The 15,410-nt window shown below is 39.3% G+C and overlaps 1 protein-coding gene across 1 annotated transcript in view; it reads left to right on the forward strand.

Annotated features, from left to right (window-relative positions):
• Positions 1-824: 824 nt before the first annotated feature.
• LOC122810915 (chymotrypsin-like elastase family member 2A) overlaps positions 825-15,410 on the forward strand; it is an 87,427-nt gene continuing 72,841 nt past the window's right edge. Inside the window, exon 1 of the mRNA XM_044082457.1 lies at positions 825-911. Within this exon, the coding sequence (XP_043938392.1) occupies positions 875-911 (37 nt within the window). The 5' untranslated portion in view covers positions 825-874. The remainder of the gene's footprint in view (positions 912-15,410) is intronic.

Genomic DNA, 15,410 nt, shown 5'->3' on the forward strand with positions numbered 1-15,410 from the left:
AGAATTTCCGTTGCTTTTTTTAAAGCTGTCTTGCTATGTTAAACCCATTTAACATAGCGAGACAATTTTGAAAAAAGCAACGGATAAAGCAAGATCTCCGTTGCTTTTTACAAACTGTTTCGCTATGTTAAGTGGGTTTAACATAGCGAGACAGCTTTAAAAAAAGCAACAGACAATCTCCGTTGCTTATTTTAAAGCTGTCTCACTATGTTAAACCCATTTAACATAGTGAGACAGCATTAAAAAAAGCAACGGAGAATTTCCGTTCCTTTTTTTAAAGCTGTCTCGCTATGTTAAACTCGTTGCTGTAAGAGTCATAGTAATGGAAAAAGTCTGGGCAACCGGACCTTTCTCATTACTATAACTCGGATTTACAACGTGCACTCTGACCAATCAGCGTGCACGTTTTTGAATATTAATGGAGGGCATTGTATAATACATCCTAATTCTCTCTGTGAATACCACAGTTGCTTGCCTGGGTCTATAGCACATTTAGATAGTCCATCTATCCCATTTTACCTAACCGACCCCTAAAACTAAACCAGTTTGGACAAACTAAAGTACTCTCCTCTACCAGAAATTGGAAGGAAATAAGAAAGTATTCACTAAATTCTAACAAAAATTGGAAGCTAAAAATAAGTGTACTCTGCCTCTAACTTGAAAAAGGTTCACCTGAAACTGTTCAATTTTACAAATATAAAAAGTCTATTTCACATAAAAAGCCTTGCCTATAAAATAAACTCCAGGCATATAACTGCAGGTTCCAAGATCCTTGAGTCTGGTAAGCCTATCATACCTCGGATACCTCCCCCTGCACTGAAACGTATGCGAGGTTAGAAAGGAACCTAGGAAACCGCCATTTTTTAAGTTACTAATGTTCCTAGACCAAGTTGGCGGCCCTCTCCCTCGTGGTATGTAACTACTGTTAATGCTATTATTGTGTTTACTGCAACAAGTGTTTAAAGTAACTATCACTGTTTTTGTCTAAAAAGCTGTTACTGCATTTGATTCTGCCCAGTCTGACTGTGTTAAAGTATCATGGACTGCTTAAAAGGAGCTAGCTACTATTATTTTAATATAATCTGGCTAGTGTAACTGCAGAATGTGTTTAGATTTGCTTAAAATCTTCTTACTAAGGAACTAAGGCTATCTGCCCGGTCTGAATGTGTTAAAACATCACGGACTGCTTAAAAGCAGCTAGCTACTGTTATTTCAATTTAATCAACCTAGCGTGACTGCAGAATGTGCTACGGCATGCTTACCAGCTTCTGTCTAAGAACTAAGGCTATAAGCACATATTTTACTGTTGTTCATTGCTGTTGCTTGTTAGAAATCGCCAATTAAGCTCCACAGCAATGGCGAAAGGACTGTATGACTAGCATGTTTGTCTGAGCAAACAGAGGAGCTCTACAGAGCTAGCGACTAACGTTTTTTTTTCCGGCTGTTTGTATAACAGCATGTTGAAATTATGCTTTTTTAACAAATAGGCGTGCAAGCTAGCCATTGTGTTTTAATGCTTAATGTCTAACAAGGTTATCTGACTAGGAATGAATGTTGCTTGAATTAATGTTTTAATCTAAACATTGGGGCACTGGGACTCCTATAAACTATGGTAACTGCTTTTTACTAAGCTAGTCACTCATACCTATTTAATTATTTTTACCCACCAGGAACCACCCCCTCTAATAGCAGTCCTGCAAAACAGAAGGACGCTAAAAAGCTGACTAAATACAGCATATATCTGCCTTGAGCTGCCCTCGAACTAAACGTCCTGCCAAGGTTAATACATCCTAATTCTCTCTGTGAATACCACAGTTGCTTGCCTGGATCTACAGCACATTATGATAGCCCATTTATCCCATTTTATCTAAACAACCCCTAAAACTAAACCAGTTTGGACAAACTAAAGTACTCCCCGCTACCAGAAATTGGAAGGAAATAAGAAAGTATTTACTAAATTCTAACAAAAATTGGAAGCTAAATATAAGTGAACTGCATGCCCCTAACTTGAAAAAGGTTCACCTGAAACTGTTCAATTTTACAAATATAAAAAGTCTATTTCACATAAAAAGCCTTGCCTTTAAAATAAACTCCAGGCATATAACTGCAGGTTCCAAGATCCTTGAGTCTGGTAAGCCTGTCATACCTCGGATACCTCCCCCTGCACTGAAACGTATGCGAGGTTAGAAAGGAACCTAGCAAACCACCATTTTTTAAGTTACTAATGTTCCTAGACCAAGTTGGTGGCCCTCTCCCTCGTGGTATGTAACTACTGTTAATGCTATTATTGTGTTTACTGCAACAAATGTTTAAAGTAACTATCACTGTTTTTGTCTAAAAAGCTGTTACTGCACTTGATTCTGCCCGGTCTGACTGTGTTAAAGTATCACGGACTGCTTAAAAGCAGCTAGCTACTATTATTTTAATATAATCTGGCTAGTGTAACTGCAGAATGTGTTTAGATTTGCTTAAAAGCATCTAACTAAGGAACTAAGGCTATCTGCATGTATTAAAACATCACAGACTGCTTAAAAGCAGTTAGCTACTGTTATTTCAATTTAATCGGCCTAACGTAACTGCAGAATGTGCTACGGCATGCTTACCAGCTTCTATCTAAGGAACTAAGAGTATAAGCACATATTTTACTGTTGTTCATTGCTGTTGCTTGTTAGAAATTGCTGATTAAACTCCACAGCAATGGCAAAAGGACTTTATGAATAGCATGTTTACCTGAGCAAATAGCAACTAACTGTTTAACATTTTTTTTTGTCGGCTGTTTGTATAACAGCATGTTGAAATTATGCTTTTTTAACAAATAGGCGTGCAAGCTAGCCATTGTGTTTTAATGCTTAATGTCTAACAAGGTTATCTGACTAGGAATGAATGTTGCTTGAATTAATGTTTTAATCTAAACATTGGGGCACTGGGACTCATATAAACTATGGTAACTGCTTTTTACTAAGCTAGTCACTCATACCTATTTAATTATTTTTACCCACCAGGAACCACTCCCTCAAACAGCAGTCCTGCAAAACAGAAGGACACTAAAATGCTGACTTTAAATACAGCATATCTGCCTTGAGCTGCCCCTCTAACTAAACGTCCTGCCAAGGTTAATACATCCCCAAGTCTCAATTTCTCTGGGTCAAGAGAATTTGTTCTAGCCCCTCCAGATATAGCCATTATGAACAGGATCTTGTGACCAGGTTTAAAGATTGTGGATACAGGGTTGGTGACATCTGTAGGGCTAGCCGGTTTGCCACCCAGCAGGAGAGATCCGGATTACGTGAGTATAGAGGAGATCCTCCTGATAATAAAAATCAGGTCAGATTAGTAATGACCTATGATAAGAACACATATTCATTTATGAATATAATCTCAAGACATTGGAATATATTTCAGGGTGAGGGTGCACTTGGTGAATTTTTGGGAGAGAAATGTTCATACTCCTTTCAGAAGGGTCACTCTCTAGGGTCCCTATTTAGCCACTACAAAAGATGCCAGGTCCAGGATACAAATATCAGTCAGAGAACCATTACTGGTGATAGACTGGTTGGTTGCAACCCTTGTGGCCATTGTTCTCATTGTCCCAGGGTGCTTAAGATGAAAAGCTTTAGTAGTAAGAATACACCTATAGTATATAATCTAACTTTTTTAGGGAACTGTAGCACTAGTTGTGTGACTTATCTGGCCAGTTTTACATGCTCGGCCTTTTATGTTGGGCAAACATCCAGGCCTTTAAGACTGAGAATAAGTGAACATCAGTGATATAAAGAACCACAAACAGTCAAGTGCTTTATACAAACACATTTGCAAACATAAAACTGGCACATTTAGCTTTACCATCATTGATTGTATTTTGAACAAAACACAGGACAGGGCTGGTCTACATGAAATATTAAATTTGAAAGAAAAAAAGTGGATTGCTAAGCTAGGAGGGCTTTTTCCACCTGGCCTTAATGAATATTTTTAAATTAATTAATTAAATGAGGTTTTTTAATAAAATTGGCTAATCAAAGTATGTATTTATACAGCATCTGCTGGTAGGGTGTGTTGTTTGTTTTTGTTCACTGAAGAAGTCTGTTTAGCCGAAACTGGTCTGGAGTCTTATGTGAATAAATGAATTGATGTGTATTTTTAATACACTATTTTCCACACAGAGTTGTGCTGGCTCCTTTATTTTTTGGAACACCTGCTCCTCACAGTCTCCTACCACCCATGTAAACTTGTATGTGTTCACACAGGTCATATCCACCCTCACCAGATTAGGTAAACATAACCAAAAAGAAAGTATACTAGACTGGATAGTAATCAATAGCCACCCCCAAATGTATACATCAGGGACCAACCCTTACGACCTCCGTGATCACTTTCTCACCTTCATTTGTAAACACAAAACCTATAACTCCAATCAGCCCACCTATAGAACTGCTTAGAAATAATAAAAACTTTAACCTCAAAAAATTTCAGGATGAACTTAAATCATGCAACTGGTCTATCCTAAAACATCTGCCTCCCAGACGAAGCGATTGCCTACTTTAACAATAAGTTCCTCTCCATCCTTGATTTTCATGTACCTGCTCGCTCCACTAGGATTAATACTAAAGTTTCCCCATGGCTATCTAAAGAAACAAAATCAACAATTATAATCAGGAATAAGGCATGGGCTACCTGGCGTGCCACAAAAACTCCTATAGATCAAATTAAATTTTGGCAAATAAGAAATGAGACTAAAAGATCCATCTTATTGGATAAAAAAACTGTTACTTTAATCTCCAGCAAGGAAATGAAAATACTCCTCAAAAATTCTAGGCAGGCATAAAGAAACTACTGCACCCAGGGCAAACCACCACTCCACCTCCCTCAGCCTCTACTGATAAACTACCACAGGATGTTGCTAACACCTTTAATAGTTTCTTTACGGAAACTATCCAAGCCCTAGCTAGCCAGCTACCCTTGAACTCCATTAGCACTCAGGATACCAGTCTCAGTACCCAGTCCTCCTTTAGCTTCCACCCTGTCTCCACATCTTTCATTCGTAATCTAATCAAAAAACTAAAACCTACCACCCTAGCCACTGATCGTCTCCCTGCTGAATATTTACAAAAAAGCCATAGATTCTATAGCATTCCCCATTTCCATTCTAATTAATCAGTCCATATCTGAAGCCAAAGTCCCCTCTATCTGGAAAATATCTTGTGTCATACCTCTCCATAACGGTAGCAGCTCTACTGAATTATCTAACTATAAACCCATAGCCATCTTGTCACCATTGGCAAAAATCATGGAAAAGTGCATCCACAAACAACTTCTGTACTTCCTAACACAGAACAATCTACTGGCTAAATCTCAGCATGGCTTTAGACCACATCGCAGTACCACCACAGCCCTCCTCTCCTTTACTAATGATATAAACCATAACAGAAACAATAACAAGCTATCCTCAGCCCTTTTTTTGGACCTCTCTAAAGCTTTTGATATGGTTAACCACCATCTACTTATCCAAACCCTGACAAAAATGTCCCTAGGTCATCACTCCCTTCAATGGTTCTAATCCTATCTCCAGAATAGACAACAAGCCGTACTATGGCAGAACAATCTATCCAACCTCCTACCAGAACCCTAGGTGTCCCCCAGGGGTCTATTCTGGGACCACTGCTGTTTTCCATATATATTAATGATTTCCATGCTGTCATCCCATATGCTAACTGCATTCAGTATGCAGACGACTTCACGTTGATCTGCACTGGCACCACCCAGGCTGAGATGCAGTTAAGTACTCAGTGTACTATCAACCTAGTTGAAAATTGGCTTGCTGACAGATGTCATTTCTAAATCTAAACAAAACAAAGCTACTACTTTTCTTCCACATCCAAAAATCCCTGGTGATATCTTTCTCCATTAAGTCTAACAATGGCACCATAATCTCTCCAGATGTTTACACGAAACTCCTTGGGATAGACAACAATCTCAGATTTGATGCTCATGTTAATAAAATGATAAAATCCATTAATAAAAAACTGGGCTCACTGTATAGAATAAAACCATTCCTAACCCCACCTGCTAGGACTGCCATCGCCCACTCCAATCTGCTCTCCACCCTCTTCTATGCTTCCCCTATACTTGCCAACTTAAATAAAACTGAACTTAACAGACTCTCTGCCTGCTACAATAGAATAGCTAGATTTGCCACTGGCCTGCCCTACAGTACACATCACTGCATAAACCTAAAAAATCTAGGATGGCTAGAGCTATCTAGGCAGATTCAGTATAACCATCTTTTTGTGGATCACAAAATACTTGACCAACCTGAAAATACACCTGCTTTGAAAAACATCAACTATCCACACACCAGCCTCAGACCACTTCCCTCTTCCAATAGACTTGTAATACAAACCACCAAACCCAACAACTCAGCCGGGGACTCCATGTTTGCTAACAGTGTAGGCAAAACTTGAAACTCGCTACCTGCTGATATTACAATATACACAACTCCATTTCAATTCAAGAAAGACCTCAAGCAGTACTTCAAGACTCAACGGCTATGCCCTTGCGCCAAGCCTGACTAAATATTTGGTAACACTGGTGTACCAGTGTTATATTGTTAATTTAAATCTACTGTTTTGTAATTTAGTTAACCAGATGATAAGAATGTTAGATTATATAACCTACACTCCATGTGGCTATAAGACTGTGTTTAAATTGCTTGTAATTGTTCTTTAGTGTGTACTATGTCAGTTTTGCCTGTATTATTTCCTTGTATTATTTCCTTTGGAGCTTTTCTCCCTGGGCCTCCGCTGAAAATGGACATGTATCCAGTCGGCTATCCTGGTCAACAAATGTATAATAAAAATAAAAAATAAAAATAAAAGCAAGATAAGCAAACAAAAGAAAATATTCCTTACTGTATGCAGTTGTTCTAACCATGATGCTGTTTATATTTGCCCCTAGTGGATTCCTGTGGCATTTTAAAGTAACCATAAGTCTAATATATATATATATATATATATATATATATATATATATATATATATATATATATATATATATACATGGGTCTACTTCTTTTGACCTAACTTTCATTTGCCTGACACTCATTTTCCTGACCCCATTTGACTGAAATTTCATTTGCCTGACACTTCATTTGACCGACAAGTATTATTAGCAAGAAAATGGAATATGCCCCCTTCCCCACTGCAGTGCGACCCTGGAGTTAGAATATATAGTTAGGGGGGGTGTGGAGGGCGAAGCCCCCCATCTTCATTTCATATGATATTGTTAACTTTTGATGTAATATTGCTTAGTAACAGAAAAGTAACTGGGGGGCTTTGCCCCCCACACCCCCTCCAACTATATATTCTAACTCCAGGGTCGCACTGCAGTGGCCATTTTCTTGCTAATAATACTTGTCGGGCAAATGAAGTGTCGGGCAAATGAGTGTCAGGCAAATGAAAGTTAGGTCAAAAGAAGTAGACCCATATATATATATATATATATATATATATATATATATATATATATATATATACATGGATCTACCTCACTTGGTCGACATTTTATATGATCGAATATTCATTTGGTCGACAGTTCATTTGATCGACAAGCATTTTAAGTGGGGGCTTAGCCACACCCCAATGTGGGGCTGTGCCCCCACCCCTAACTATATATATCAACTCCCGGGTTGCACAACATTGGGGAAGGGGCAAATGCTTGTCGATCAAATGAAATGTCAAAATGAACTGTCAATCAAATGAAATGTCGACCAAGTCAGGTAGACCCATATATATATATATATATATATATATATATATGTTCATAGGTTCATAGGTAGGTACTAGGCTATTGGCCCTAGGGCCTATATAAGCCTAGCCAAGAAGGTGCCCTGGCATTTTCCACCCAAGAAAATTATTTTCCTGTGTCCCTGTCAAGCAGAGACACAGAGGTGATCCCCGGGGTGAATTTCCTATTTCCCATCTAATCATCAAGATTTTTTTGAAGAGTGCTAATGAGGAGCTTTGTTTAATATAGATAGGTAGCTTGTTCCAGAGTATGGGAAGTCTCTGGGAGAGGAATCTATCCCTCCAGCATGTTCTGTTTATTGTAGTGACAAGGTTTAGGTCCCTAGAGCGTGCAACTCAGAGGGATTGGGATTTCTTTAAGTGGAGCATGTCCAGCAGCTCTGGGTTTGACATAGCTTTGTATGTTAGGCAGAGATCGCATCTGAGTAGGCGACATGTGATGGAGTAAAGCTGGATTTTTTTGAGACGGTCTGCGTAGCGCATCTGTTTTAGGCTGGTAATCCTCTTTGTGAGGTATTTCTGTGACCTTTCCAGTTGTTGTAGATGTCTTGTGAGGTACATACCAAAAGGGGCGTTGTACTCTATAATGGGTCTAATGAGTGATGAGTAGAGGGGAACAATGACCTCTTTTTTTCCTGGATGAGAAACCTTTTGTGATGAGGTGTGCCATGTAGAAGGACTTCCCGACTACTGTGGCGATGTGATTATCAAAGGAAAGACTACTGTCCACCTGTGTCCCAAGGTCTCTTATCACACTTTCGGTGTTAAGTAGACTACCACCTATGTGGTAACTCATAGGTACAGAGTTTTTACCAAAGGAGATGACAATGCACTTTTTGGCATTGAGCTTGAGGCCATGGCTTTGACACCAGGCATCTGTCTCCATGAGGCCCATTTGCAGGATATCCACATCGTTAGGAGTTTCGATTATGGCTTCTAGTTTGCAGTCATCTACGAACTTCGTTAGCCAAAGACCTTCAGTGTTAGCCTGTACTTCAGAAAAGTAGATACCAAACAGGAGAGGACACAGGACTGAACCCTGTGGTACTCCACTTGTCACTGTTCTGAAGTCGGATTTGAAGTCTGCTACTTTCACAGTATGGGTTCTGTCAGTGAGCCAGTTGGCAACCCATCTTGTGACATAGGGATGTATACAAAGTTTAGTGCATTTATCTATAATCCCAGAGTGGGGGATGGTGTTAAAAGCCTTGGTGAGATCTAGATAGGCTGTGTGAACCACCTTACCCTCAGCTACGGCTTTGGTGACTGCTTCAAAGAAGTCTATCAGGTTTAGGAGACATGATCTGCCTTTTACAAACCTGAACTTGGTGGGGTCCAGAGTTTGGAGATTACCAATGTCTTTATGTATAAGATCCATGATGATACGTTCCATGGCTTTGCAGACTTGACTCATTAGGCTAATGGGGTGGTAGTTCCCAGGGTCCATGGTGGCTCCCCCTTTGGGAAGTGGGATAACCGTTGCTGTGTGCCATTCAGTGGGCACAAAGCCTGAGGTGAGCCTATGACTGAACATGGTGCTTAGGTGGGGTGTCAGTTCATTCTGCAGTTCATGTAAAACGCAGCCTGGGATGTTGTCAGGTCCCATGGATGCTGTGTTCTTGGCTTTGGAGAGTGTGGTTTTTACCTGTGCAGCCATGATTACAGGAACTTTGCATTCTTCTGGTATAGAGGGGGTGAGAGGGGGTAAAGTTAGCACTGAACCTATCTGCCAGGATGTTGGCAATATCAGTTGGTTCTGTATATTTAGTGCCATTGTGCTGTAACTCAGAGGAATTGAGATTCTTGACATAGCTATAGAATGCTTTGTGGTTGTCTTTAGAATCAGTGGCAATCTTGTTTTCATAACTAACTTTAGAGGATTTTATGAGGGATCTTAGCTTCTTACTGTGACTGACCAGGGAGATTCTTGACATAGCTATATAATGCTTTGTGGTTGTCTTTAGAATCATTGGCAATTTTGTTTTCATAACTAACTTTAGAGGATTTTATGAGGGATCTTAGCTTCTTACTGTGGCTGACCAGGGAGTTCCTCTAATCATGGGATTTTACTCTTTTTTGCAACAGTTTCTTTCTTCTGTTGTAGAGTTTGTTTATGGCAGGGGACCACCAAATTGGCTTCCTGTTTTTGGAGGATAGCATCTTGGTTCTGTTAGGGATAGCACGATCCATGCACTTGTTTAAGTGCTTATAAAGTGCATTTGTGTAGGATTCAGCAGTCGTACCACTATTGTCCATCTGCATGGGTGTCGTGAAGTTTGCCACTTCTCTCTTTAGTAGCGTGAAGTTGGCTTTGGAGAAATTTTTTACGATGGTTTCCCATGGGGGGGGGGGGGGGGGAATCCACAGTATAAAAAATAAATATAACCAAACTATGAATTCTTTTGAACCATAAAACAATCTAATATAAAGATAAGACAATTTGTCCTTCCATAAAAACCCAGACCTAACTTGAAATTTGATCGAGCTTTAAAACACTAGCAATACTAATGGTTTCATTGATGCCAGGATACTGGGAGGCATTAAAATACAACTGCCATCTCAGCTCCATAACATCTAAATGGACATCTAAAATACAACCTTGTTCATCCTTCACTAACTGCTGTTAATTCAATGTATGTAAAACAATATTTGCACATTATTGAATACACTATAAGAGTTAAGGAATGTGGAAATTTATATCTTGGTGTATTGCTTTTAATCAAAATGAAAATGTTAATTGAATAATTGGGGGTGGGTATTTTAATGGCTGGGTTTAGGTGGGCCATTTTAGGGAGTGCCTCGACTGAATGCATTTTGAGGTTTAGACTTCTAGCATTGAGTAACATTATCCTCAGATTTTTCTTGCTTGTACCTGTTAAGGTGGTGAATTTGTCATTTGAACCTTGCCTAAAAAAGGCACTATAAGGGTGGCAAGAGCCTTAGCCAGTATCCAGAATCCCAAGGGCAACAGGTGCAGGCCATCTCTGGCAAAGCATCGTGGTCTGTCAATCATGTCATCTCAGGCAGACAGATACTGTATCCCCTCAGAATGACACCAGAAGCTTAGCCAATTGCTGAAGTCAATCATTTTGTCCTTGTACTGTGGTATCATTCTGGGTGATGGTAGGATGCTACTCAGGGCTAGGGTCATACCTGCCTGGGCTACATGAATGGAGAGCTCCTCCATGTATCTTTTCATGTAGTCCAGGGAGGTACATTTCAGGTCATTCACACCAACATGGACAATGACATAGTCATATTTGTACTTGTTGTGGGGTGACCTGAGTGTGTGTGCTATGTGGCAGATCCTGGCACCCCTCAGGCAGCTGACAGTAACTTTCTCCTTGTTTAGCCTGGTGAGTAGAACATCAGTGTGCCTGACTATAGAGTCACCTATGACTTAGAGTGTTGGGTACATTGTTATGCTTTATGGGCTGTGGTTGAGTGGCACACTGAGTTTGTGGGCTATGTGTCATTTGGGTTGTGATGGGGAGTGGAGGTTGCTTGTGTTTCTGCTTTGGAGGTCTCTGTTGCTTGAGCAGATTTTTATTGAGAGCCTCCACAAATGTAGGTGTGTGTTTTGTGTTTCTATGTGTGTGTTTTAGTGGTGTATGTTTTGAGGGACTATGTGATGAGTGTGGTGTGGTGCAAGTGTTTACCTTCTCCTCTTAACTGTCTAGTCCAGTCTTGGGTGAAGAGAGGTTTGCTTCCAGTTTGGCTATATAAGTGCATCTCTGACAGGTTGTAGTGTTGGGTTGTAGGAGGAGAGGGTTGTCTGTGTACATGAGGCAATTGCTGTATTGCCCCAAGATGCCCAAATTCATCAGGTAGACAGGAGAAAACACTGGGAGCTGACCCTTAGACATGTCTGGATAGGTGCTTATTTATTAAGTACTAAAAACTGTTTTCCTCTAGACAAGTGAGGAAAGTTGAGTGCTGTAGTAATGTGTAGCTTATTTAGTGCTTACAATGAGTTCTGAACAAGTGCTGAGCTTAGAGAAACAGATTTTAGTGCTAAAATTAAAAAAACTGGCTAATTCTAAAGGAAAATTTGAAGAGCAGACTTTATGGCGCTGGGAATAGTTTAACCCTAGCTAAGTGGCGATGCATAAAGTGTATATATATATATATATATATATATATATATATATATAAGCCTTTAACCAGAAATTCTCAGCTCAGAAGGGCAGACTCTAGCCTCTCCTCCCACAAGAGTGCAGACCACAAACCTTCTTAATGAAAAATAACTGGCCTGAAGCCCAAATGATTTAACCAGAACTAATACTCTTTTAGAATAACAGACACTGAGCCTTCAATCAGCAATTCCCAACTTAGAAGGATATAAGCTACCTGTCCTGCCACAACAGTGCAGACCACAAACCTTATTAATGTAAAACAACTGGTCTGGAGCCCGAGTGCTTAAACCAAAAGGCTTAGAGTAACAATTACAATTTTAATCAGGCTACTACCAAGCAGTAATAAATGGAGCAGAATAAATACAATTGAGTACTTTTAAGAAGAGGCTAAAGCAAAATAAAGTGCAATATTTTTTTTTTCAGTAAAGTGCAAGGAGAGATCGGAAGAAGGAGCAGAAAATAAATTCAAGGTTAAGAACCTAAGTGGGTTGGCACTCTCAGATGTTATCTCTGTATTAAGTAGAGTGAACACCAGACTGGGAGGGGTGTCTCAGATCAAATTTACAATAGGGGCAGGCAACTGCAAAGCCACCAAATGATTTAACCAGAACTAATACTCTTTTAGAATAACGGACACTGAGCCTTCAATCAGCAATTCCCAACTTAGAAGGATATAAGCTACCTGTCCTGCCACAACAGTGCAGACCACAAACCTTATTAATGTAAAACAACTGGTCTGGAGCCCAAGTGCTTAAACCAAAAGGCTTAGAGTAACAATTACAATTTTAATCAGGCTACTACCAAGCAGTAATAAATGGAGCAGAATAAATACAATTGAGTACTTTTAAGAAGAGGCTAAAGCAAAATAAAGTGCAATATTTTTTTTTTCAGTAAAGTGCAAGGAGAGATCGGAAGAAGGAGCAGAAAATAAATTCAAGGTTAAGAACCTAAGTGGGTTGGCACTCTCACATGTTATCTCTGTATTAAGTAGAGTGAACACCAGACTGGGAGGGGTGTCTCAGATCAAATTTACAATAGGGGCAGGCAACTGCAAAGCCACCAACTATAGCAACTCTACAAGAACAGGGTGGGAGGGAGGGGGAAAAAACAGTTTCAGGACAGATGAGAAACAGAAAACAATGCCAGAAAATAAATAAAATAATTCATTCAGCAAAATTAAGACAATGCAGAACTCTGAAAGGTTAAAATACCAAGAAATATACTTATCAATCTGCGATATATTTCCAGATTGAGAATCACACTGCAGCCAAAACACCAGGAGTTTCCAACAGTGTATGCGGGAATTTACAAACAGAAACTATTTTTAAATCAGCAAGCCTTGAAGCAATCAGATAACGCAAAAGCTGTTAGACCAGTTTTATAAACTTCACCACATATACTTAAAACTTCTGATTCAGAGCTGGGTGTTCATTTATCTCTTGGAGGAGCCCTATTTTGGCTTACATAAAGCGTTTATAGAAACATTCATCATTCAGACAGGTAGTTTTATGACTTTACACTGACAGATACCAGAGCGCTACCTGTTTCTTTGACTCTCTATACTGGAGAAATCTCCATGTTATTACACATAACACATAGTGCCAAAGTTAGATACAACTATTCTACATATTCCAACAGCAAGCTACTTTCTGCTATAATCAAGAGCAGACATGTTTTCAGAGTCTGAAATCTGACCCTGTTCTTTCCTTTCTGGTAGTTTTCAAGATTTAGAACTGATATTTTCAGATCACAGATACATTATTCTTTCCTTCTGAAGTTTCTGGCATAGTCTTTAGTATAGAACAAGTGACCCACATTTAGGGCTTTACAAAGTAAATTATACAACTGTTACTGGAACAGAATTTTTACTGAATGCTATAGTCTTGTCCGGATACTGAGGCCTCTAGCCCTGCTGCAAATAAAGGGGGTCAGCACTGATAGATAGTCCACAGCTTGACACATTTTTGTCCTTGTACGACAAGCATGGAGCAAGACATAAGGTATCACATAAAAAAATTAGAACCACTTGAGAATGTCAAATTTTCTTGGCCTATTTCTCACCCTATCTGACTGTGTTGCTACAGCCATCAGTGATGGAAAAAAATGGATGAGCAGTGAGGAAGTGAGGTAATGGTCTAGAAGGGAGAGCCCCTTAGAAGTTATATTGTTAGTGAAAGTAGTTAGCTGCTCACTCTTAACAGAATATAGTTGACCTACAAGTGGAGTAACTGAATTTCTGTGTGCAAGTCCAGAAACATGTGTTTGGGAATTAATTTGAATCAGCACAAAGCCAACTAAAGCAGTAAGGATTGAGCCTCCAGCCATGATTTTCCTTAACTGGAACTGATAGCTTAGGGGGTGTAAATTCAGAGGACAGAGTATCAGAAGCAGACAATACTACCTAACATCTGCTGTCAGTTCTATATTGGGGGAGGTAGACACTATAATCACTGCATGTTCCAGGTCTCTCTAGAGGAAGATCAAAGCTGTGGCTACATTCACCATTGCAGCTCTGCCTCATTTATTGGGCCCTCTCTTTCTCATATTTCTACTTGTTCTATTATTACAAATTTAAAGGAAGGCTCATCTTGGTCTAAAGTATGTCTGGCCAACGCATTCTTAGTGTCCACTGCCCTCAATGCAACTATATGATCGAAACTAATGAGATCGATATACCTAATTTTGGAAGTTACAAGCTCCACAAAAGAGTTAGTTATAATAGTAAGGGAGTTGTGTATTTGGCATTATGTACCAAATGCCAATGCTTCTGCATAGGAAAAACTAAGAACCCCCTCAGAACCTGAGTTTATCAACATTATTATGATATATCTAAAAAAGACACTAAGAATGCATTGGCCAGACATACTTTAGACCAAGATGGGCATTCCTTTAAATTTGTAATAGAACAAGTGGAAATAGGAGAAAGAGGGGGCCCAATAAATGACTATTTGGAAGTTAAAGAACTTAGATGGCAGCTCCAGACGCATGCTACTATGTATCCAGGGCTAAATGACACTGTATCCATTAGTCCAATACTTAGATTAAAAGCCAATGTTGTTCTATAAGCTTTTCTTATTAGTGTTTTAATATTAGGTGTTTTTATGGAAATTGGAGAAATGTTAGCCTTGCCTGTTGTTTATCTGTGAGTTATTTTAAAGAATGTCTAGTTTAAGTATATATTGTCCTAGTCATGTATTCTTAAGAAAATTGTTTTATGCCTTTAAGGAGGTGGACCTTTTTAATTGCTTGACAATTAAGATATGTGTGTTTAAGACATTTGGTCAACGTCAGTTTGTATTCTGAGGAAGTCTCCATTTTTTGAGAGGAAAGCGCTAAATAAATATCGTTTGGTGTGGATCAAAGCCTCGGTTTCCTTCATTTTGTGGACTTCTGACATACTAGTTGGTTGCCTATTTCAAATTGTCCATGTATATTACATTTGTCCTTGCACTTATGACCCAGATCATAGCTGATG

This window comes from Protopterus annectens, chromosome 9.part0, assembly GCF_019279795.1.
Source record: "Protopterus annectens isolate FY-2018-M chromosome 9.part0, PAN1.0, whole genome shotgun sequence".
NCBI lineage: Eukaryota > Metazoa > Chordata > Ceratodontiformes > Protopteridae > Protopterus > Protopterus annectens.